The sequence below is a fragment of the Gymnoscopelus microlampas genome (genome assembly GCF_963454915.1).
Source record: "Gymnoscopelus microlampas genome assembly, chromosome: 5".
Taxonomy (NCBI): Eukaryota; Metazoa; Chordata; class Actinopteri; order Myctophiformes; family Myctophidae; genus Gymnoscopelus; species Gymnoscopelus microlampas.
The window spans coordinates 12,988,749-13,015,187 of record NC_139942.1 but is presented as its reverse complement, the minus strand read 5'-3'; the positions used below and the strand labels follow the sequence as shown (position 1 = coordinate 13,015,187).

The window sequence follows — 26,439 nt, the reverse complement described above, 5'->3', positions numbered from 1 at the left end:
CTGAGGGCTTTTTCTTCCTGCAATTTGTCCTTGACCAAAACCAGGAGTGGCGAGTCATCTGTGAACTGGTCAGAAATGGCTTCTGATCAGACATGGTGGGGCTTGCCTCCACGTACAGCAGGGGTTCTGAAACCAAACTCTTGGACAGGGTTGGAGGGGAATATCTCTGTTGTTTGTGCTTATGCACCTAGCAACAGTTTGAGGGAGTTCCAGGTGGTCCCCATGGGTAAATGATGGAGAGTTGGTAACCACACGGACCCTTATAGATTTTTTAACTCTTGAGGGCGTAAAATGAAACTGTGGGTCCATTTAGTTTCATTTACACTCTCAAGAGTTTACTTAATTATTAAATAATTGATATTTTGATCAACGCTTGCCTGTTATCTCTCCTATTGGTACCAACATCGATACAGCATGGAATTGTGGACAATATCGTATCCAACGATGAACAAATAGTTTTGGTTTTGGGTCTGAGAGTCTATCTCATCAAACGGTGGCTCAAATGCCGAATGAATAATGGACCTTGATATGAAAAGGGTTGCAAACAACTGGTTTAGAGTATTCAGCCTTCTTGGATACCCTACATAGAGTCCTGCATGGGGCATCGGTGGGGGACTCCGTTGTCCTTCTGAGAGACTTGAACACACGTGGGCAATGACAGAGACACTTGGAGTGGCGTGATTGGGAGGAACGCGGTCTCTCTGATCTGAACCTTAGCAGTGTGTTGTCAATGGACTTCTGTGCTAGTCATGAACTGACCATAACAAACACCATGTTCAAACATAAGTCGTTCATAAGTGTACATGTTACCAAAGCTGCCCCATAGATCAATGATAGTTTTTTGTATCATCTGATTTGGACACTCAGGTGAAGAGAGGGGCTGAACTGTCAACTCTCTGATCACCATCTGGTGGTAAGCTGGGTTGGATGGTGAATCTGTACATTGAAACTAAGTTGGATACCATGAATGAACCTAGGGTTAGGGTTATTATAGGTAACACAACATGAGAACGAATGACCAAGGTAGGTCTGCATAGTAGCCGGGTCAATCACTAGCATCGTGTGTGTGGGTGATTATGAGAAGAAACATAAATGTTCTCGTGTCGATGCATTAAAAACTAAATGAAATATTTAAAATAGTGCGTTTTCGGTTATTTGGTTAAGCGAAAAAGTAATCGATAGAATAATCACTAGGAAAATAATAGTTGCAGCCATACAAAAAAAGAATGAAAAAAAACAAAAACAATTATACAATTTCAATCAATCAATAACATTTTCGATCACATATTTTGGTTTGCAGGGGCGGCAGTGGCTCAGGAGATAGACTTCTGGTAGAGTTCTGGGAAAGTTCCCAGTTCGATCCCGGACTCCCCCAGAGTTAGTGCCGAAGTGTCTTTGAGCAAGACACTGAACCCCCTATTGCTCTCGATGAGCAGACTGGTGCCTTGTGTGGTGTCCTCCGCCATCAGTGTATGAATGTGTGTGTGAATGGGTGAATGTAATGCACAATCATTCCAAAGCACTTTTGATAAAGGCGCTATATGCATCATTTTACCATTTACAACACCAGGTGAAGGGAGAAGTTTCTTAAATATAATAAAATAATCGATTACTGATCTATCCCTAGATGAAAAGTAAATAAATACAAATATTCCAAAATGAGTGAAAATAGCATATCTACAAGCTTGTAGCTCAGCTATTTTGCCACAACACTGTTGTGCAACACTGTTGCGCAATGAAGTATAAAGCTTAAATGGTTAATCGATTCATTGATATATAAAATAAAAGTTACAATGGATATTAAAGGGATAGTTCACCCCAAAAAATACTTATTTTCTATCGATTAGTCATCCCACGGAGACTTGAATTCATCGATATTCTTTAGTTTTTGTCGCATTTAGGTCAATAAGTTGATGACCAGCGGGACTGGTAGGCAGCGGTTCCGGTAGGAGACACAAGGAGACTCCTACCGGAACCGCTGCCGGTCATCAAATTATTGGCTTAGGAATGAGACAAAAACTAAAATATATCCATGAATTCAAGTCTCCATGGGGTGACTAATCTAAATGTTATTTTGGGGGTGAACTATCCCTTTAACTTCTTAGACGATCTCTTCCTGGTCCACCTCAAGGTATTTTGTAGAAGGTGTGGTCATCTACGTCATTTTTTTGTCCAGCAATTCCAGCTGGCAGATTTGTTGCACAGGGAGGCAGACTGCAGCCGGAAGTGTGATGGAATGCACTGCAGTCAATGAGAGCCAGGTGGACCAGCCTATGAACAAACACTATGTTTGAACGACTGCGACCTCTGTAAAATATTCAGTCCAGGAAAATAAGACATAATCACATATTGTTTTCTGCTGTGTCGCTTTTCAATGTATAAGTTCATTAAGGTATCTAAAGAGCACAGAGTACGTTTCAGACTGTGCCAAAAAGTATGTGCTGTTATTGCGGGAAATAATGCCTGGCACTGTTTAGATGTCTTAATAAAATTACGAAGCGTGCACATCCAAAAAAACAGTGATCATAAAACACATGTGATATTTTTTGATATTCCTGAACCGATTATATGACAATGGTCGCAATTGTTGATAAATAGCGTTGCCACCCATGTGCGTCGTTGGCGCAATGCACGGCATCAAGCGCTTCTCTTCCGTCTTATTTAAGTTCCTAGGTCCACAGCTTTTTCATCCCTCTGGCTTCCTGGTCGATTTCTGCGTGTCTTGGCGTTCGTTTTTTTCACCACTGAGCGTTTCCTGTCTCTCCTGGGCCTATTAGAGGCAGTGCGTTCCTTGACGGCTGGCTTCCTGCGTTTGACTGTTTTCTTAGTGCGTTTCTTTAATTGAATAAGAAATAATCGATTAATAATCGGTCACCATTTTGGGTCATTATAAGCACAACAGAAAAAAAAAGGTAATTGTAAAAAAAAATCTAAAATAGTGAAAACAGCAGACGACGCCTAAGAAAATAATTCACTGTTGCTGCCATAGTGTGGTAGTTTATTTCTTAGATGATGTCTTCCTGGTCCATCTTTTTCATCCTTATTGCTTGCTTTTTGCTAGTCTTTCTTTAATTTCGTGAAGTAATGGATTAATAATCGATACATATTCAGGGCACGTCATTATAGGTGAAAAGTTGGGAAAAAAAGTCGACCTGCTATTTTCACTATTTTTGCATGCCACCGTTGTGCAACAAAATATAAATTAACACTTATATCGTGACTTGATTCGTTGCTAAGATAAAATAAAAATACGAAACGCGAATATTCGATCAATAAAACAAAATCAATTCACATCTTAGCCAATATCTTCCTGGTCCGCCTTCTTCCGGTCCTTCTCCTTCTCACTTTCTTAGCGTGTTTCTTTAATTTCATGAAATATTCGATTAATAATCAATGCCCATTCTGGGCATGCCATTACAGATAAAAAGTAAAACAAACAAAAACGTTGTGAGCTTGTCGATCGGTTATTTAAAAAAAACAACGCTTCTTCCCGTCCTTCTCCTTCTCACTTTCGACGCTTCTTGGCAGCCAGCTTCTTCGCCGCTATGCGTTTCCTGTCTCTTCTAGGCCTTTCAGACGCAATGCGTTTCTTGGCGGCTGTTGGCGCTTTTCTTTAATTTCATGAAATAATTAATTAATAATCAATGCCTATTTTGGGCATGGCATTACAGATGAAAAGTAAAACAAAAAATAAAAACGTTGTGAGGTTGCCGATCAGTTATTTTCACTATTTTACATAGTATAAAAGTATAAAAAGTAAGTAGATGGTTTGTCGACTTCTTCGTGCTCCTCCTTCTCACTTGCTTTTTTGTCTTTCTTGCGCGCTTCCTGGTCTACCTGCTGGCAGTCGTTTTTTCTTGCCGGCTGGCTTCGTTGGTTTGACTGCTTTCTTAGTGCCGGTTCTTTAATGTCATGAAATCAATTCAAAAGTTGCGAAAGTAGCCGATTGGTGAGTGTCGATCGGCTATTTTCACAATTTTTGCACGCCACCGTTTTGCGACGGAGTATAAGATGGTGCTTGAATGGTTAATCGATTCGTTTAGGCAGCCTCTTCCTGAGCCACCTTCTTCGCCCTTCTCCTTCTCATTTACCTTTTTGGCACTGTCCGTCTTGCGGGCTTCCTGGCGGCCTTCCTGCGACGCATGGCAGACTTTCTGCGTCTCCTGGCGGACGACTTCTCCCGGGCCTCTTGGGCGCAGTGCGTTTCTTGGCAGCTGGCCTCCTGTGTGTTTGACTGCTTTCTTAGCTTAGAAGGTCCATCGACCGCTTTCGCTATGTTTGCACGACACCGTTGTGCGACAAAGTATAAAATAAGGCTAAAATGGTTTATCGACTCGCTTACGGAGTCTCTTCCTGGACCACCTTTGCCCTTCTCCTTCTCCTCACCTGCCTTTTCGGCGCCGCCTTTCTCGCGGGCTTCCTGGCGGCCTTCCTGCGACGTGTGGTCGACTTTCTGCGTCGCCTGGTGGCCGGCTTCTTAGCCGCGGAGCGTCTCCTCCTCCTCCTGGGCCTCGCGGACGCAGCGCGTCTCTTGGCGGTGGTCCTCCTCCTCCTGCGTCTGACGGTTCTCTTGGGACCTGCGGACTTCGCCGAGCTTCTCCTCCTCCTCCTTGCTGTAGCCTTGGTTGGGGTAGCAGTGCCTGAAACGCTGGGTGAAACGTCCGCCATGTTTACGCTTAAGGAATTAACTGGAATTGAATTAATTGCTTAACTGTTAACAAATGAAACGACTACTTAATCCTGATGCACTGCACTGTCTGAGTGCAGTGCTCTTTATTATAGTACTCTGGCGGCCGGTCTATGACGTCACATTGATGACATCAGGGCTGTGGCGGAGGAAGGACTCAGATTTTGGCCTGGCATTAAGGATGTTTTCACATACTGTATGTCTCATTTGAGACGTCGAAACAAACTCAAAAAACGTTAAGGGAGAATGTTTTTCTCCCTTGGAGTGAACACTCCAAAAGACCCCTTTGAAGCGAACCGCACTCAGACAACCTCGGGAGGTGGTCGGAGTTCAGAGTTCGGTTTGCTTCAGGAACAGTAGACATGGGGAGAGAGATGGGGGGTGACACAGAAGAAAGGTCGAACCCGCGGATTACCAGCCTATGTGGCCAGGCGGTTACGCCAACCGTCTGGGCCAGGCTTTTGTCATTGTTAGCCCTTTAGGCTTGTGGATTATTCTCCATCAGCTATTATTGATAGCCACTCTTACAGTGCAATGTACCAATAACGTATGTATGTAACAATAAGGTTACAGCAGGCTACATAAATTCATACAGACCTACAGCACATAGAGTATACAAAAAGAAAAATAAGTAAAAGTTCATCTAAGTCAACCTTCTCCTCCGATCCCACACTTTATAACGATATTCTGAAAATGCAAAAATATGATCAAAAAGAAATTCCATCAAAGCACCATTCTTACAATCTATAAAATTTAAATCAGGGGTATGGTATCTCTCAGATCATGATACAAAGGACAACATAAAATAAAATCAATGTCATTCTCCAGCTCATTCAAATCGCAATATTCTATCCTCCTCAGCTCTTACGTTCTTCATTCATCAGGTGGTGAGATGGAGACTCCCAGATTCACTCAGTATTTCAGGGGCAGCTTGTCGGGCCTGACGATGGGGCCGGGTGGCATGGACAGCCAGAAGGTCATCTCCTGTCTGCAGGCCTGCAAGGAAGCTCTGGACATCAACTCCCTGGAGAGCTTGACCAAGGACGTCAAGGTGAGAAGAAGACAACGCACGCCATACTTGTGTTAATATTTGTCCCTCAAAGAATAGATTAATGATCTAAAAGTGCACGCACACGCACGCAGGGTGCTCGTAGTGCGCTCCAAATTCTTGCCTTTTCCTAGATATGTCGTGTGCATGCGTGTCTGACTTTAAAATTCTAAAAGGTTTTCTCTTTTAAATGAAATATGGCCATTTTATACCAAGTTTGCTGGCTTTTTTTGGGATCAAATGTTGTTTTTTGAACCAAGTTGTAGGGACATGTCGGTAATCCCTGTCGATACGCTGGCTCAGTGCTATGTAATCCTAATCACGTCCATTTGCATTGCATTCCAGGGCATCTGTGTCATTTTAAGATTTATTTGGCAATTTTAGAAAAATCTTGAACAATTATGCAAATCTATGAATATGTTTTTAAAGCGGACATTTTTTTACTCAAATCTTTGCTTCTGGGGGGGTCTCCTGGAATAAAACATTTTCAGATGGTGGTCCGCGGCCAAATACGTATCATTTTGCGGGTCCTTGTCGGGAACCCCTGGGGAGTTGCTGGCTCAGTGCTTTGTAATCCTAATCACCGCCATTTGCATTGCATTCCAGGGCGTCATTGGAGCCTCAGCTTCCACAAGCAACAACATAAACACACAAGCAAATCGTTGCTGTCGGACAGAAACCCCTTATCTCCATATTTAAACTTTTTGTGTTTCCTCGTAAATGAATGCCCTACTTCTATCACACTACAGCGTCACACGGAAGCATCAGAAGCAGCAGATCCACCAGCGACGCGTTTCGAGCTTGTCGATCTCCTACTTTCGCTATTTTTGCATTTTGAATCCTGAAAAGTAAGAGTTTTGGACATTATGAGGTTTCTACCCGACGGAGACATTTGCATTGCATTGTATCCCAGGGCGTTGCATTCATTGGAGCCTCAGCTTCCACAAGCAACGACACACAATCAAATGTAAACAAGATACAGCTATCAGAATTATTCATAAAGAACTCTCTGTCTCTCTCTCTCTCTCTCTCTCTCTCTCTCTCTCTCTCTCTCTCTCTCTCTCTCTCTCTCTCTCTCTCTCTCGCACGCTCTTTCATGTCTGCTGCTGTAGCTATACAGTATTTGTTTATCCAGTGTGTACACAAATAAATACATCACTAAAGGGAGCATTTTGTCCTGATGTTCCTGGGGGGGGGAACATAGAGATAGGATGACTCCATGCGCTTGTATTGAATGTTACTTTTTTAAATATATATATATATATATATATATATATATATATATATATATAACAAATAGAACAAAAAGGGGACTCCTGCACATCCAAAAAACCCCGTTGGAGGTGCAAGTCTAGTCAGCAGGTATATAACATATAAAAAGGGATGAACCTTCAAAGAAGGGACTGCACACTCCAGGGAACAGAGATGGACAACTTACTATTGCATGAGTATTTTATTAGCACGACGCGTTTCGCCGTGAGCTTCGTCAGGTGCTATACGATATGCTATACGGTATAGCACCTGACGAAGCTCACGGCGAAACGCGTCGTGCTAATAAAATACTCATGCAATAGTAAGTTGTCCATCTCTGTTCCCTGGAGTGTGCAGTCCCTTCTTTGAAGGTTCATCCCTTTTTATATGATATATATATATATATATATATATATATATATATATATATATATATATATATATATATATATATATATATATATATATATATATATATATATATATATATATATATATATTAAGTAAACTGAATGGTAATGCTTTACACTTTACAAAATTGCGAAGAAAGAGGATACCCCACCATCTGACGAGCTTGTATGTCTAATATAATCATAGGAAAGTTATTAGGTTATTCCAATTAAATGAGCAGCATTTGAAGCAGTTTGTATTAGTAGTAGCCTAATACATAGCCTAGTAGTTAAAGGAGTAGTTCAGCCAAAAAAGTACTCATTTCCTATCAATTACACACCCCATGAAGTCTGGAATTCATAGAGATTTTTTTGTCGAATTCCTGAGCCAATCATTTTATGACGGGTCGCTTTTTTTGCATTGGATTGATCCCTTTACGATAATTTTGTTGTACACGTGTGTTCAATGACAAAATAAAACCATGCATCCATCCTATGTAAACACTAATGGATATGTATTATACAATGTGATGTCGCATTGCGTGGGTGAGACATGTTGGAGCCCTAAAGGCAGTGCTTCTCAAAGGTTTTCATGTCAAGGACCCCCATCTGAAAAGATGTTTGCGCCAGGGACAAGATGTGTTGTTAAAATGTTTCAAAGATATTCCACATTTTTCAAATGCTTTCGTCGTCTGTTCAGAGGTAGTCCAACATTTCAAACATGTCGCACAAAATCATAACTTGCTTATGAACCTGGCATTGAACCTGGCATCCCTATTTAAGTCATTAAATTGTCAGTAATTGTCAAAAATATGTTTTTTTCAAAAAGTATAAACAAATGAAAAATTGTGAAAATAGCTAAATACTTTTACACCACCATTCAATGACTTTCACGTGCAATGTATTCTGGTACAGTTTTATAGACTCAACAGTCTGAATAGCGAGTGTGAATCACTGTATTTCACCATTCTTCTTCTCTTGTAGCAGTGTTTTAAAGCTCATAATTATTCTATAAGGTTACATTCCAAAACACTATTGAGTCAATCTAAATACCTTGTTTTATAGCTTAGATGTTTTACTTTCATGTAAAATGGAAAAAAACGCACAACATGTTTTGAATAATAATTAGTGGCGTATAATTGTCACAAATGTAAAATCCAGATTTGATTGGCCGTGTGATGTAAGATTCCGATCAACGCTACTAGTGTTATACAAGGTGTCTGATTTGTGCCTGTGTGAACTTTTACCACTTAAGTTATCACTTATATTAACCCATGAAGACCTGGAACGCATCTGTGTCACTTTAGATTTCTTTGGCTATTCAAAAATAGCAGATATACAAGCTCATAGCGCGGCACCGAGTGCCGCGCTATGAACTTTCTTTTGTTTGTTTTTTCAAAAAACTGTTAGGATTTAGAAAACATTTTTAAGAATCGCCTCAGGTCTTAATGGGTTAAAATGACCTAATTAGTCCATGGGCCAGACGAGATGTCGGTACACCGAAAGGTGGCAAAGGTTACTTATCATTTTTGAGAAGCTCTATGTCTGTAGATAACATTTTGGTATGATAACCCTTCCTGGGTCACAGCTAAATTGGTGTTATCAGGTGCTGAAGTTACCCTCCCCCATTGAAAAAAGCCATTTTAGATGCAGGTGCATATCTTGGTATTGGCACCTGTTGAGTACATATTTCAATATCTTTCACTATAGTGTTTGGTATCATTTTTAAGGGGACACTTTAAGCTTTCATTCAAGCCCTTTTTTGTATATGTGGGACAAGTACAGTGGATACTGGAGCTCTTCAAACTTCGAATAAAACATTTTTAACACAATATTTGCCGAAATCATATTTTTTCTTTTAGTCCTGTGCCATTGAGAAACATCAGTGGCACAAAACACAAAATCTGGAATGCTGACATGACCCTAAGGATTCAGGAAATGTATAATTTACCCATATTATTTCATTTTGAGGGACAGATTTTCAGCCTTATATTAAACAAGCAGTTTTAACGCGAAACTAATCAGACCATAGTCAGTTACAACACAGACTCGTTTTAAGTATTTGTTCAATAGTAGCATTTTATAATAAAGCCGTTCATGAGTCACAGTAGTAGTCAAATCAACATGAAAGTATATGCATGAAATGATGTGTCCTTTTATCTACATAATGCTGTATATACAGCAGTAACAACAGTGTAGTAACATCAATATAGATATACATTGTGCAACATTGGGTTGATCGCACTATATAAGAGACTTCAGTCCTTTGTGCCGACCCACTTTATTTTTTGTTCAGTTTTCTCCTTGTATGGCTTATTCTTTATTTCCTTTTTTCTCTTTTTGTCTCTTTTTTCCCAATGTCCTTGTTCATGGTCTAGCTGCCGGGTAGAAGTTTTTTTTCCAAACCTAGGGCCATGTTACACATTAAAACTGGTCATCATTTCTCCATCTGACTCCCCAAGTTCAAATTCTGTTCCAGTGAACAGAATCCAGTGAATGGCCAGCTTGCCATCGTTGTCGGTCCATCCATGGAGAATAGGGCTTGGCACAACAGGAGATGCCTGTTGATGGTCCATTGTGGAACCTTGGGCCGTCAACCTTTACTTTATAGAGTGTGGAGCACAGTAGCTGTGCTCTAGTAAGAAGGAAGGCCTTGACAGCCACAGCGTTGATATACTGAATGTTATAGATAAGAACTTCAGAATTCTCCAGGCGCTCAACCGAACGCTTGTTTGCATGCAGACCTAGATGTGGAGCGAATTGCCTTCGTGATATATCAGGTCGTATTGTTTTAATATCATTAATTTGCTGTTCTTTTATCCACATAGTATAAAGGGAGTCTCCCTTGTTTGTCAATAAAGATGCCTTGCGCATGTGAACGGTAATTTCTGTGTATGTCGTCTATAAACTGGACTTTAGGGTTCATTGAACCAAGAGTGACAGGTCTGCCACGGCACATCACTGTAGACAGCAGTTCCAGATTGCTGCCTGGTAGTGGTTGAGTTGGAAAGAATGGAAATGGCAGTCTCTCTGCCTTCTGGATGTCTTATTTGGACATGGTTTAAATCATGTTGGGCCTCATTCGAGCATCTAGAGAGGGAGAGTGGATGCTTCACCTGGCAAGCATTCGAGCAATGATTCCTTGGTGCTTTGCATATGACCAAATTAATTATGCACGGTACCTTCCCTACTATTACGCCCAAATGTCTCAACTGCCCATCACACACCCAGATGTGTATACAGAATTCATGGAAGGGGGTTTCTCAGTTCAAATGGGCTCCACCAATCCCTTTCCCCGAATCCCTGTTGACCAAGCCATAGAAGAAACGGTGAACAAAGACACCCAGACAGCTGGAGGGACAAAGGGATTCAGCTTGAAGCCAGGAGCTGTGATAACCTTACAGCCGAGTACAGAACCTTGTTCCTCAGACATCTGAGAGACTTGATAGGTCAAGGCAGTTACAAGCTGTCCCATCCAGATCTACAGGGTCCAAGGATCAAAAGAAATTATGAGGATGTCAAGGCTTTCATTGACCATATGGAGAATAACTGGTTCAATCCTGTGGCTCCAAATGGCATTGATCTGGTTGGCCTCTCCACTGGCTCCATTGCACCACCTGATGTGACCAGGGATCTCTTGAGAGTTCCTGAGATAGGCGAAGAGGCCAAGGACAAGTGTGAGGAAATAGCAGAGTTGCACTCCACGCATGAGGAAGCTGATACTCATTTGCTTCGCCATGCCTTGCATGCATCTAATGCAGGCTCACAGGCAGTAGTAATTACAGCTGAAGATACTGATGTCATGGTGCTCTGTCTTGGCTTCCAGAAAGATATTGCCTGTCCCATCTATCAAAAATGTGGGACACAGAACCGCACACGTTTTCTGGACATCACAAAACTGGTAGGCTCAATCGGACGTAGTGTATGTGACGGCCTAATTGGCTTACCCACCTTCACAGGATGTGACACAGTGAGTGCATTCGCCGGTCGAGGGAAGCTGAATGCTCTGAAGATGAGGACCCTTTCTGGCAAGATACTTTCAGTCAACTGGGGAAGTCATGGAATGTATCTGATGATCTCTTCCATAAAATTGAGAAGTTTACCTGTTGCATGTACATCGCCAATAGCAGCACAGGTGATGTAAATAAGATGTAAGTAAGCTGCGCCACAAACTGTTCTGCACCAAAAGGGGGGAAATCGAATCCAGCCAGCTGCCACCATGTAGAGATTGTCTCTATATGCATTATTGAACGGGCAAACTACCAGGCAGCAATCAGGAACTGCTGTCTACAGGCATCTCCTGTTGTGCCAAGCCCTATTCTTCATGGATGTACGTACCGACAGCGATGGCAAGCTGGCCATTCACTGGATGCGTTCCCCACCTAAACCAGATGTGGTCTTGGAGCTGTTGTCCTGCAAGTGTGTGCAAACTGCCAGATTGCACGTGCCTGTAATGGACTGACCTGCACCGACATGTGCAGGTTGCAGACCTGCAGCAACCAATACAGGCAGATGATCCACAACCAGAATTTGAACTTGGGGAGTCAGATGGAGAAATTGATGACCAGTTTTAATGTGTAACATGGCCCTAGGCTTGGAAAAAAACTTCTACCCGGCAGATAGACCATGAACAAGGACATTGGGAAAAAAGAGACAAAAAGAGAAAAAAGGAAATAAAGAATACGCCATACAAGGAAAAAACTGAGCAAAAATAAAGTGGGTCGGCACAAAGGACTGAAGTCTCTTGTATAGTGTGATCAACCCAATGTTGCACAATGTATATCTATATACTGTTGATGTTACTACACTGTTACTGCTGATATACAGTATATGTAGATAAAAGGAAACATAATTTCATGCACATACTTTCATGTTGATTTGACTACTACTGTGACTCATGAACTGCTTTATTATAAAATGCTACTATTGAACAAATGCTTAAAACAAGTCTGTGTTGTAACTGACTATGGTCTGATTAGTTTCGCGTTAAAACTGCTTGTTTAATATAAGGCTGAAAATCTGTCCCTCAGAATTAAATAATATGGGTAAATTATACATTTCCCGAATCCTTAGGGTCATGTCAGCATTCCAGATTTTGTGTTTTGTGCCACTGATGTTTTTTGATGGCACAGGACTAAAAGAAAAAATATGATTTCGGCAAATATTGTGTTAAAAATGTTTTATTCGAAGTTTGAAGAGCTCCAGTATCCACTGTACTTGGCCCACATATACACAAAAGGGCTTGAATGAAAGCCTAAAGTGTCCCCTTAAAAATGATACCAAACACTATAGTGAAAGATATTGAGATATATACTCAACAGGTGCCAATACCAAGATATGCACCTGCATCTAAAATGGCTTTTTTCAATGGGGGAGGGTAACTTCAGCACCTGATAACACCAATTTAGCTGTGACTCAGGAAGGGTTATCATACCAAAATGTTATCTACAGACATAGAGCTTCTCAAAAATGATAAGTAACCTTTGCCACCTTTCGGTGTACCGACATCTCGTCTGGCCCATGGACTAAATGGGTGAGTGGTGGACGTCACCGACGTAACATGCAGACCTGCGAGACGCACCCAGGGACCACGGGACCACCCGTCGAGGACCACAGACACACTGTTACTCCCATCTGCACCAGATTTTGGCACAAACACTGTTCAAGGGGTCTGCCATGACAATACTCACACCAGGGGCCACATTATGGCCCCCCCCAGGGACCCTGTCATTGGCCCCCGCGGGGCCACAGGCACACAGTTGCTCCAATCTGCACCAAACTTGGCACAAACACTGTTCAGGGGTCGAACATGAGAATTGTCACATGCACCAGGGGCCGTGTCAGGGACCTATAAAACCTAGATTGCACACATATGGGCCATTACAGCAGTGTTGCAGCATTGTCTAACGTGTGTGTGTGTGTGTGTGTGTGTGTGTGTGTGTGTGTGTGTGTGTGTGTGTGTGTGTGTGTGTGTGTGTGTGTGTGTGTGTGTGTGTGTGTGTGTGTGTGTGTGTGTGTGTGTGTGTGTGTGTGCACGTGCGTGCTTGCGTGCGTGCATGCATGCATGCATGCGTGTGTGTGTGCGTGTACGTGAGTGCAGTTCCATTTGAACCCAGCTCAGTCAGTGTTGGTGTTGGACAGTGCAGATGTGAGCAGCATCAGTGCCGTCATGAGCAGAGTGTCTTACATCAACCCCCTGCAGTTCCCCTCGCCTGGCCCCCGCACGCTGCACATCACCACCACCCTGCAGTGAGTACGCACACACACACACACACACGCACAACACGCTCGCGTGCGCACACGCACACGCACACAAAGTGGTGGAAGAAGCACGTCCTTTTTTGTACTAAACCCATTTAGACCTGGAACATCTATACGTTGTTAAACCTTTCAAGCCATTAACACCTCTGTGTGTAGTTGTAGCAATACCACAATGTAGACAAATGCTCTGATACAAGTAAAAGTCCTGTATTCACCTGTATACTGTACTGTACATCTGCGGTTGGTTAATTCAACTTAGTTACTAAAGTTGTCAAATTATTGTTGTGGAATAAAAAGTACAATATTAGCCTGAGATTTATTGGAGTAGTACTATGAAGTATTGAAACATGGAAAAGTAAAGTAAAAGAACCTCATTTTTTTCTTAAGTACAGTACTTGAGTGAACGTCCTTTACACCACTGCACACACGCTCAGTTTCATGTTCTTCACCAGGTGTTCTGTTTCTGTTAACCTTTTTCTCCAAATGACAAGATGAAGCTGTCCGTGCAGCAAGGGAAACACTTTTCTGCGATAAGGCTGTTAGGAGTAATGGTGTGTGAGAACAGCATGTGTTTACTTTGTCACAGCTTGACTCCTAGAAATGGGAGACCAGGCGAGGTTACTGGTGTGAAATAAGATTTGTATTGACAAAACAACAACAGGGAACGGAAATAATGTGGGAGGCATTAATCAGTCATGTGTGCATAGATTGATGTGTCAACTGTCTGCCGCAAACAACACAACACGACAAAACAACACAACACAGCCACCACAGGGCAAACAGCCGCACCCTGACAGAGGGGGGGGGGGGGGACCTGCTCGGTTAACCTTGAAAGCACAACAGCGCTGGGTTTAAACATTGGAGAGAAACCAGTGATTCTCAAACATTTTCATGTCATGTCATTTCTGTTTTTCTTTTTTCCTTTTTCTTTATTTCTTTTATGATTCCAAATGTCTCTTAGATTTTTCAAGACAATATTGAAAAAAAGCAGATCTACAAGCTCACAACACGTCAAAGTAGCCATTTCCTCGTTAATCAGATGGGGAAATTGTCTGTCTGTCTGTCTGCCTGTCTGTCTGTCTGTCTGTCTGTCTGTCTGTTTCTGAAGTAATGCAAGTGAGTGGAGTGTAGTATAACATTTGGTAACACTTTACTTAAAGGTCGGGTCTTTAATGCTTTATAATCACAATAGTAATACTTTATAATGCACTTCGGTAACACTCATTATAAATGTTTATCATTATGTGTAACAACTTAACAATGTTAACAATGTTTATGAACTATTATAAGTGCTGGTCATAATGCATAAGCTCAGTGGAACTGGAACAACATGTTATAACCAGACCCACACGATTTGATCTCGCCGCAAAGCGGGCCGCTACGGGCTGTAGTTCCAAACATTGGAACTTCCTTGTTGAGATAGACAGAGCGTTTCCGCATTCCATTCCTACAATGGGAGTCAACGCTAGTGTCGTCACTCTCATATTAAATCACGCTGGTTTTAACGGTAATACTTAGTCACTTACAAAGTGCCTTTCTGTATAATAACCAAATCATTTCACTGCAGTTGGGAAAGAAGGGAGCTATACGGTGTGCGAAATCCTCTTTTGCCTTTTACTGCAGTCGGGAAAACCAGAAACAACGACTTATTGCTTCATTACCATACAGTGACTGTTTGTAGGATGATGATCGACATTTCTTATACTATGCAAAGGCCAGTCACACATCTATAGTTAGATGTCTAACCACTGGGAGGATCTCTGGTATGATACCAGATAATTTGTGGCTCTGCCGACACAGCCCAAGCAGCCGGAGACAATTTCAAACAGTTTCACTAACGCCTCGTTACCTCATTAAAAAAAGTGTCACTGAGCAGTATCCTTGTTCTAAGGAAGATCCTTGTTTTTAGGAGCGCTGGTTTCGGTTCATTCGACGTCCTGTGTGAAGGCTGCTGAGGCAGTCCCTAGCGAGACGCTGGGAGACTTTGCTATGTCACAGTGTTGAGCTATACTATATAAAATAGCAGCGGTTCTCAACCTGTGGGTCGGGACCCCCAGGGGAGTGCCCACATGATGTTTGGGTGGTCACCAATGCCAGTGAAGTGACAATTTAAGGACTTTTTAAGACCTTTGCAATACCTAAAAAAAGACAGAAAAGGAAAAGACCATTACTGCATCAAAGTAATCAACAAACTATACATTAAAAACGGGTGAAACATTAGCTAAATTGTCAAATAATCAAATAAAGATCAGCTATTTTCACAATAATTATCTGTGGAACCGAGTCAAACAAAATGTAATGCCTCAACTCAATTGCAAGTGCTTGTCAGGGTGGGGGTCCCCAGTTTAAATATGATGGGAAAAAAATGGGTGGGGGGGTCACTGTGCTAACAGGTTTGCTATTTTTGGCCGTTCGCGGCTCATGACACCATCGCGCTTCACCGTAGCCTAGCATTGTGTGGACAGAAGCACTATAAATGACTGGAACCATTCCATTTCTGGAACAGTTTTTCTCAGCTAATTAAAAGCAGTTCAGGGCTTTCTGCATGTGTGAGTTTCTTCTATTCTTTTTTCAAACAGCCATCTGCCAAAATATCAAATCTGTAGCATCCAAAGTATGGCAAACTGCTACTGAACACTCTTCTCTTACATGACGGAACAAAAGAAAAAAGACTTGGAGGGGCATAAAGTGGACTTAAAAGCAATATGCACATTAGAACACTAACTTTATTTCATGTCTTACTTTCTGTCGCTTCCTCATCTCCCTGGCTAATAAGGCAAATGTGCCTTAATGCATTATAATTGCCCTCTATAACTAAAATATAAAATTAAAAACTATTGTTTTTAATTATACGATATTGTATTTATTTTAGAAATAGTTCATCTTTCACTGAATAGGGACAACACCCGTCACACGTTGATGATGTCATTTGTCCATGTGTTGTCCAGCCATGTGGAATGTTATTAGCATGTCCTTATAAAAAAAACAACTTCACACTTCCTATACTGTTAATATGAACATCAAAGCAATATTTTAAATATGTTTTCTTAGCAAATGCATTCCATAGGGCTGGACCACACATGGACAAATGACATCAACCTGCGGCGGTTCATCTTTAGTAAAAAATAAATATTAGTGAAAGAATATATAAAGTGTTTTAAATGTGTTATTTTAGTTATAGAAGGGAATTATAATGTGATAATTTAAGGCACATTTGGGTTATTAGCCATGGATCCTTTTAAGTTCCAATTCTCAGTGTGTGTGTGTGTGTGTGTGTGTGTGTGTGTGTGTGTGTGTGTGTGTGTGTGTGTGTGTGTGTGTGTGTGTGTGTGTGTGTGTGTGTGTGTGTGTGTGTGCGTGCGTGCGTGCGTGCGTGCGTTCGTTTACTTTTGCTATGCATCTTTTCATGCATGCTGAGCAGTCTCCTTTTATGTCTCTCTCCATGGTGCTCAGAAACGTTTCAACTCAGTCCCGCTGCGTTCCCAACCAGCTCCTTCCGTATAGTACTGAAATGTTTTGTTTGTAATTGCATTTCGGGAGCGGGCAGTTTAGCCACTTAAACCTTCAATCTAGCACAAAGTGCAGTCCGTTTTCCGTAAGACCGCACTTTGCGACTGCACCTTTTTTCTCCCCGTCTACACCAAATATCTGGCTAATGTTCCCCCCAGAATATGGATGCTGGGGTTCAAGTGATTAAACGTGGCTGTGGACAGAAGCGGGTTAGGAACACACATCGGGCGGTGATAGTCAGACATCCGGGGGCCGTGCAGGAGTGGAATTAACCCGTTAAGAGCGGGAACGCATCTGTGTGTCATTTTAAGATTTCTTCGGCTATTCAAAAATAGCAGATATACAAGCTTGTACATCTGCTATTTTTGGAAAAAAACGTGAAAATCTGTGTCCCCTAGGGTAGGTACCCTCACAAAAAAACATGCAGTAATCCTGGTCTCTATACTGCCTCCACCTGGTCAACCGGGGCGCCTGATGGAGGGGAAAGGAACTGGCTGGAATAACGTCTTCCTTCCACTCGCTACGTCTAACCAGGGAACCTCCCCTCTGTCAGGTGATAAAAAGCGGCTTGCTAGCTCCTCATGCATTGAAGGAGGCATGAGCTCAGTTCTGGGCTTTCCCCAGGCTGGCAGAGGGAGAGTAGCGCTCAGGATTACATAGGAAATTCGCACTGGGTGAAAACATTGGTTACAAAATAGTGGGATAAAAAAAAATAGTAGTGGTAGGCGGGTTTCTGAACTGTCCATAGCCCTGGACATAGCCTGTGCATGAAATTAATTAATAATTAATTGAAAACACACATTCCTGGTTCTGGTGACTGAGGGGTTTTCCTTTCTTTTTTTAATTACTTTTTCCCCCATTTATTTTCTCAAGTAAATTAAAATACAAACTAAATGAAAAAAGTAATTGGAAAAAACACGGCCCGCTCATACAGGACACTTATATCAGTCACCAGAACCAAGGATTTGTTTTCAATTAATCTAACATGGTTAAAATGTAATTTGAAGTTACAATGTGTTTATATGGTCTGATAAAAATTTAAGTCAAATATCTACATTTTCAATCAAACAATTAAAAAACTGCCTGGGGTGCACACAGAACCCAGGATGTAAAAAATATCCCAGAAGTGTTTTAAAGTGAAATATCCCTTTAACCACTTGAACCCCATGCATCCGTCTTGCAGGGAAAGCTTTCGCAACGCGACGCGTTGTAAGCTTGTGAATCTGCTATATTCTGCGAAAGCTTTCCCCACAATAACAAAAAAACAGAAAATACACAAAGATCCCTGAGGGACTTGGCTCAACCAAATAGGGTTTAAGTGGTGAAGTAAAATATCCACCACTGTTTGTGTGTCAGGTGTTTCGGGGAGGACCCCTGTATCTCCATACCAGACATCAGCGTAGTAGTGAGGGTGCTGCCACCCAGCGGAGCACCCAGGAGCACCCTCTCCAGGTCCCATCGACTCGCCAGGCCTGCCCTAGCACCCGGCGAGCCCAGGATCAGCATCACGGGATCCCATCGACTCGTCAGGCCTGCCGCGGACCTGCGCAGGCCGGCGGGTGTCGCTCCCTTCAAAGAAGTGCACATCACCAGCACAATGGTCAAGGGAGACAGCTCACCATTCAGCGCAGGTGTGTGGAGGTCATTGTAGATGTCAATACAGTCCAATGCCATGTTGGAGAGTGCAATGTTGAGTCTGGAGACCACCGGGGGGTTCAAATGGACCCTTACGGGTTCACTATGTTCCATTGATACACTCTCAGAGTTACAATAACACTGGGGATTTTACATTAACACTGGGGATTGTACAGTGTAGATAGGTGTCCCAGATATTAGGTGTCCTGTACCGGCACCCGAGCGCCTTGAAGTTTAGAGGCCTTGAAGTTTAGAGGCTACAATTACTTACAGAGTTCAATCATTTTCAATTGGACATAGCTGGCATCATAGATATATATAAAGGCTAGATGGCTCAAGGGGGCATCGCAAGCACAGCTCAACCGCGGCCATCTTGCAACAGTCATTGATAACATTATGTCTATGGCCATATATGATTGAAATAACCATAGCGTGCTCAATTTTCATCCGATTTTCAAACGGTTTGGTGTTTTGTAAACACCAAAGATGTAGTTATGATACTGCATACTTATAATTATAATCATGTTTTTTGTTTTTAAATAAAATTAAGTATCAATTAAAATAGTATCAAAGTAAAATTAAGTTATCATAACTACATCTTTGGTGTTTACAAAACACCAAACCGTTTGAAAATCGGATGAAAATTGAGCACGCTATGGTTATTTCAAAGTACATGCACCATAGACATAATGTTATGAATGACCGTCCCAAGATGGCCACCATGTGGCAACGTCGTACTCCATTGGCCAGCAGCGCGGGTGAGTCATCTAGCCTTTATATATATCTATGGCTGGCATGATTCCTACACACAAGAGCTGCATTTTCAGGCCCTCTAGTTTTACAAAGTTGAGGACAGGGTGACATGTATACAGACTGACAGACAGACAGACAGACAGACAGACAGACAGACAGACAGACAGACAGACAGACAGACTCATGACAAAACACTCTCACACACACACACACACACACACACACACACACACACACACACACACACACACACACACACACACACACACACACACACACACACACACACACACACACACACACACACACACACACACACACGTTTCGTCCGGAACCTTCCTCAGTGTGATAATTGTTACTCAATCATTATCTAGTTAGTAACAACATCATGAGGATAATGGTAATCAAAGTGGGTCCTTGAGGGAGTTCCAGGGGGTCCCCAGCTAAATGATACATAGTTAGGAACCAAATGGACCCTTATGGGTCTGTAACTCTGAGAGTGTACAAATGGAACCTTTGTAAACTCTCAGAGTTAAAATAACTTTGATTTTACAATATACATTGGGGTCCCAGAGATAGAAATGCCATTAAATGGGGGTCTGTATAGCTTAATGCATGTCAAACTTGAAATTAAAATGTTTGAAAATCACTGCTAGCGCCGTAAAAATCTTCTCTTATGGGGGGGGGCCTTGGCATATCTTTTCAAATGGGGGGGTCCGCGGGCTAATTTGGGGGTCCTTGACGTGATTTTTTTTGAGAACCACTGCTGCATACTGTGTGTTAGCGCCCAGGTCCGGTGTCCTGGAGGTCATGCTTAACCTGGACTACTGTGACGTCGTGGTGATGGGAGACGAGCTGGACCCTGACAGAGAGAGTCTGGAGATTCTACACAACGCTCTGCTGGGGAAGCACCTGGACGCCACCAACTCCACCTCAGGAATCTCCATATATGGTAGGATGGTATACCTCCATATTTCAACATTTATAAAAAACAGCCAACTGCATCATAGAAGAGTGCCACGCTAAAGAAGTGTGGTAGCAGATCTATACGCACAATTTGTCACGTCACGATGCGTTGTGAGCTTGTAGATTGCCTATTTGATTGCCTAGGAATTTCACACCATTCACGCACAGTACCTTGGGATAGCATTATCGTCTCTGAATAGCAGGTGTGAGTCATGTATCTCACAATTCAAATGCATTTATCTGTACACACACACACACACACACACACACACACACACACACACACACACACACACACACACACACACACACACACACACACAGAAATGGTAGAGTAGGCCTAAGTGAACACGTTGTTTTTGTTAAAAGGTGAAAGCACTATATTCTGATAATCATTGCTATAGAGTGTTTGTTCAGTATTCAGAAGAGAGTACGCATTTATCAGCTTTATTTTTTACAGTGTTCCAGTTCCAATTGTGTCTGCTCATTTCGTTCCATCATCATTTCCAATTTCACCTGTTTAATCTGTATCCTGTCTGAGTTCTCTATCCGGATTGGATACAATTGGTATCCCGACCTGAAAATGTAGTTTCTGTTTAATAAAGAGCTGGAGAGACATGGACACTCCTGTTACTGAACAAACACTTTGAGAGAATATAGAGCTATTTAACACTTATTTTAACCAAAGAAAATCACGTACCCTACCATTCATTCATTGTATTTATAAGGGTTAGTTTCTAAACTATTGAGTCAATTGAAATAAACATCTTATGTTGAAGCTATGATGCTCTACTTTCCTATGAAACGCAAAAAAAAGACCAGTGTGTGCAAAAAAATGGCCACATATGTCTCCATGCTACACGTTATAGTTATAGACCTGCTGGGACATTTGAGGAACACAATGTCCTAGAATCTAAACCCAGCAGTACCAGGAGTTCCTTGGGATCCACTGAACTAAAAGCATGAAGAGTATGAATGCTCTCTTGCAGTGGAGGAAGAAGTACTGACATGTTTTACCCCATTTAGACCGGGAACACCTATATGTAACTACTACTGTAGACCTTTCAATCCGGGATTCCATTTTGGGGGAGTTGTTGCTTAGTTGCTATGTACTGTACAGCAGTCTCAAAACTCTTTCAGCAGTCTCAAACTTTTTCATGTCAAGGACCCCCAAATTGACACTTATTAGCCCGCGGACCCCCATTTGAAAATATATGCCAGATATGACCCATAAGAGAAGATTTATACGGCTATAGCAGTGATTCTCAATCATTTTAATTTCAAGGACCCCCAGTTTTGACATGCATTAGGTTACGGACCCCCATTTAATGGCATTTCTATCTCTGGGACCCAAATTTATATTGTAAAATCAATCAATGTTAATTTAACTCTGAGAGTGTACAAATGGTCCATTTGGTTCCATTTGTACACTCTCAGAGTTACAGACCCATAAGGGTCCATTTGGTTAACTATCCATCATTTAGCTGGGGACCCCTTGGAACCCCCTCAAGTACCCCTGGGGGTCCCCGGACCCCACTTTGAGAACCAATGCTGTACAGCATAGCAACATATATATATTTTTTTGAATAAATATTCGTTTTTCAGAAAGCCTGACGGCGCTTTTAGAATCGGCTTCAGTTCTAAATGGGAAAAGTAAAAGTATCAATACCACATTGTAGAAATAAATACTCTGTTACAAGTAAACGTCCAAAATGTTCAAAATGTACTTGATTAAGAGTACAAAAGTATTGGCATCAACATATACTTAAAATACAAAAAGTAATCATGCAGTATGTCCCATTTCACAAGTTCAAAATGTATGAAACATCTTTTGAAAATAGCAGATCTACTCTGCTATTTTCTCAGAACGCGCCGCAAAGCGACACGCTGTGCAATCTGGGAACCCATCGCCAAATAAAAAGGAAAAACAGCGCCCTCTGCTGTTTTTTACTTATTCATTAGAATCTGTTCTTGAGAGATTACACGCTGTGAGCTTGAAAATAGCAGGGGGGGGTCCTTAGAACAAAATATTTTGAGATGGGGGTCCGCGGCCAAATACTTATCATTTTGGCGGTCCTTGACATGAAAAAGTTTGAGATGCACTGCTTTACACCACCGATCTCTCTTGTGTATTGTTACCGTATAGGTGTGGACTCCATGCTCCACTATGAGCAGGCTGTGAGGCAGGTGCGGTACAGGAACTGGCGCCCGGCCGCGCTGAGCGACAGGAAGTTCAGGCTCACGTGTTCTGAACTCAACGGACGCTACACCAGCAACGAGTTCAACATGGAGGTATTAGGGCTGTCACCATTACAATGTTTAAATGACCTGGAACTCATCTGTGTCACTTTAGATTTCTTTGGCTATTCAAAAAATAGTATATCTGCTATTTTTGAAAAATCTTGAAAAAAAAATGTTTTCGATTTTTTTCAAAAAACTGTTAGGATTTAGAAAACATTTTTAAGAATCGCCTCAGGTCTGAATGGGTTAAGTTGATGATTCATTGTCACGCAAGTACTAGTTCTTTTTTTTTTTTGTTAATTGAACACTGGAACGTATGAATACACATTTAGTTTATGTTTACCTTTTAGGCTTCGTAATCAAATTTGCACAGGGCAGATCACATTTCTGACATAATAATTCGTAACGTTATACTCTCCAAAAATAATGGAATGAAATAAAATAGCTGATCTACAAGCTTACAACGCGCATTGTAAAGCTTGTAGATCAGCTATTTCTGCTTTTTTCTTGAATGAACATTTTTCAACATGGAAACAATTATGACGATAATTCAAAATAATTGTCATTATCTCAAATAATTGTCATTATCTCAAATAATTGCGATTAGGCGATTATGTAATAATCACCTGCCCGGTTCCTATTAGCTCGTCCAGTCTCTCAAATGATAACTCGGTCTTCCATTTTTGTTTAATTTTATATATTCTTTTTTATATTTCTTTTTTTACATACTATAGGCTACTGTAAGTCACCTTTTCTCACTGCCAGGCCTGGGGACCACCTGGGGTCCAAATGGACCCCAGGTGGTCCACAACAGTGGTTCTCAATCTGTAGGTCGGGATTTTGGAGGGGCCCCCAATATGACAGTGAAGTGGCAATTTAAGGACTTTTAAGACCTTTTCAATACCTAAAAAAAAAAGAGAGAAGAGAAAAAGACCGTCAATGCATCAAAAGTAATCAACAAACTATACTATAAAAACTGGTCAAACATCGGCCAAATTGTCAAATAATATGAGAAAGAGGCAACAATTGAGAATTGAGCTATTTTTTACAATATGTATTTCTGTGGAACCGAAATAATGTAATGCCTCAACCCCTACATTCCAAGTGCTTATCAGGATGGGGGTCCCCAGTTCAAATGTGATTATTTTGGGGGGTCCCCAGTTGAAATGTGATTATTTTGGGGGGTCACGGGCACGGCCTGAAAAGGTTGAGAACCACTGACTTACAGGTCTGTAATTCTGAGACTCTGAGAACCAACTGGACCCCCACCGGTACAAATGGAACCAAAAATGGACCCCTACGAGCCCACTTGGCTCCATTTCAGATTTAAATTAACACTGAGGATTTGACAGTGTCGATCAGGGTTCCGGTATAGTTAAGTTCAATGATTCTTTAGTTTTTAATTTCAAGGACCCCCAGGTTTAAGGGTCCAATTTGTGCCATCTGTTCACTCTCAGAGAGTACAGACCTGTTTGGGCCTCTGGTGGTCCCCGGACCCTGCGTTGAGAAACAATGGTGGAGCAAGTAAAGGAATGGTTGAAGTTAATTCAAAGCATTTTATCAAAACCAATTCAGTATTGTGTGGTGGATGATTATTCTTGTCTTTTCTATTATGTAGTTCGCTTTGTATGATAATAGCTACAGTAGGGTTGCCATTTTTGCATTAGAAGATATTATATCTGGTATGGGAATGCTGTTATTGACAAAGCCTGTACCTCAAGATAAAGCATATTGTTTGTATTTTTAGTTCTTCAGTTTTAAGTTTGTCTCTTCTCAATGCCCTCGTTCCATCATCTTCTTTCTGCACAATACATTCTAAAGCAGTGGTTCTCAAACTGGGGGTCGGGACCCCCAGGGGGTGCCCAAATTATTAGCGTAATGTGTAACATTGTTTTCTCACTCAACAGTAAACGAACAAACATACGGTATAAGTGTGGTATCTGCACATTTCTTAAGTGACAATTTAAAGACTTTTAAAACCATTTTAATATCAAATTGGCCAAATTGTGAAATATTACGTAAGAAAGAGGCAAACATTGTGAAAATAGTTGATCTACAAGCTCACAACACCTCTTGTAGTTCGGCCATTTATCTGTGGAACCGAGTCAAACTAAATGTAATGCCTACAATTCCAAGTGCTTGTCAGGGTGGCGGGTCCCCAGTTCAAATATGATTCTTTTTTGACGGGGTCCCCAGTTCAAATATGATTATTTTTTGACGGGGTCCCCAGTTAAAATATGATAATTTTGGGGGGCCATGGCCTGAAAAGTTTGGGAAGCCTTGTTCTATAGTTAATTTAATGCTGAACTGTAGCAATTAACTAATTTAATCATTGTCCCGCCCCCCTCAGGTCAGCGTTCTTCATCACACGGCGCCAGTGGAGCATGTCAATCACATGGCTGCCCAAGCACAGTACCTGAGACCTGTGCATCATCCGGTCGTGATTCACACCCTCAACTCACACATGTCAGGTATAAAGCTAGACAACACGATGGTGTCGAAACAGGCTTTTAACACGGACTCCGGGACAAACCAGTGAATTCATAAAATTCGGAGTGGAAAACAGGGAACACTTTACAAATAAGTGTGAATATTTTTGAAATTTTAAAAGTGCAGCTATGGGATTTTCTTTTTTAATGAATGGCGGATAGTTACAGTATTTTGTCATCTGCCAAACAGCCACTAGGGGGAGAGCAGAGTGGTGAAGTTGAGAAGTGTTGTTATATTTTACTCTATTTTACTCTTACATTTTAAACTAACCACCATATATTGGCAATATGCCCTATACACAGCAGCCATATTGTAAGACATTCACAGGTGTTATCAATGATACTAATGAAGGCTCTGTTCCATTCTGGTCAGACGGAGTCAGGGTGCTGATATTGTGCATGTTGGCTCACTGGAAACACTCCCAAATGGCCCTTTACGGGTGTGTAACTCTGAGTTATGGGGGTCGTGGAAATCTGAAATTAAAAAATCTGAGAACTACTGTGCTAGACTAAATGGAACAGAGCCTTCATTAGTATCACTGGTAACACCTGTGAAGGAAGCGATAATATGGCTGCTGTGCATAGAGCCTATAGACGGATTTCCGCGCGACGTCATCACAGAGCAGAATGCGCAATCTGCGCATGCTCGGGGGGAACGAATTGTTGCGCCGTTCACTCTGTTGTTATGTTCGGGAGTTAGATAGCCATAATTCTGCTATTATAGGCATAATAGGCATAATGCTGCTATTATATACAAACAGATCCAACTTCCGACAAATCATTTTTATTGAGTAAACAAGGTATTACAAACTGCATAATTTAATCTACTTTCATTAAACCCGGTGAAGATCATTTATTTTATCAATGGACATTTGACCAGAGCTGCTGCGGGTAATGGCGCCCTCTATAGGCTACCCCCGGCTCTGCGCGGTCATATCCTCTCATGTTTACTAACAGGAAACCTGTCTATACGACTTTCAAATACGGTGTCGCTCATCAGGTGGTGATGTCTCTCTCTGTCCTCTAGGCGGTGGTGTTTCTCCATCAGTGGCAGTGGCGATAGTAGTGTGTGTAAGTGGTCTGGTGCTCATGGCGGTGATGGGCGTCTACAGGATCCACACTACACAGCATCAGGATGCGTCCACACAAGACAAGGACACATCTGCACTCACCATCACTGTTAACCCTATGGAGGTGAGGCCGCACGTG

General features: G+C 41.8%; 1 protein-coding gene across 1 annotated transcript in view; it reads left to right on the top strand.

Moving 5' to 3' along the window:
• LOC311044919 (calsyntenin-2-like) overlaps positions 1–25,280 on the top strand; it is a gene marked incomplete at its 3' end in the record, with an annotated part of 83,268 nt that extends 57,988 nt beyond the window's left edge. Inside the window, exons 11-16 of the mRNA XM_084056729.1 lie at positions 5,572–5,738; positions 13,476–13,624; positions 18,503–18,777; positions 20,319–20,486; positions 22,647–22,792; positions 25,092–25,280. Coding sequence (XP_083912855.1) covers positions 5,572–5,738; positions 13,476–13,624; positions 18,503–18,777; positions 20,319–20,486; positions 22,647–22,792; positions 25,092–25,280 — 1,094 coding nt within the window. The remainder of the gene's footprint in view (positions 1–5,571; positions 5,739–13,475; positions 13,625–18,502; positions 18,778–20,318; positions 20,487–22,646; positions 22,793–25,091) is intronic.
• Positions 25,281–26,439: the final 1,159 nt, after the last annotated feature.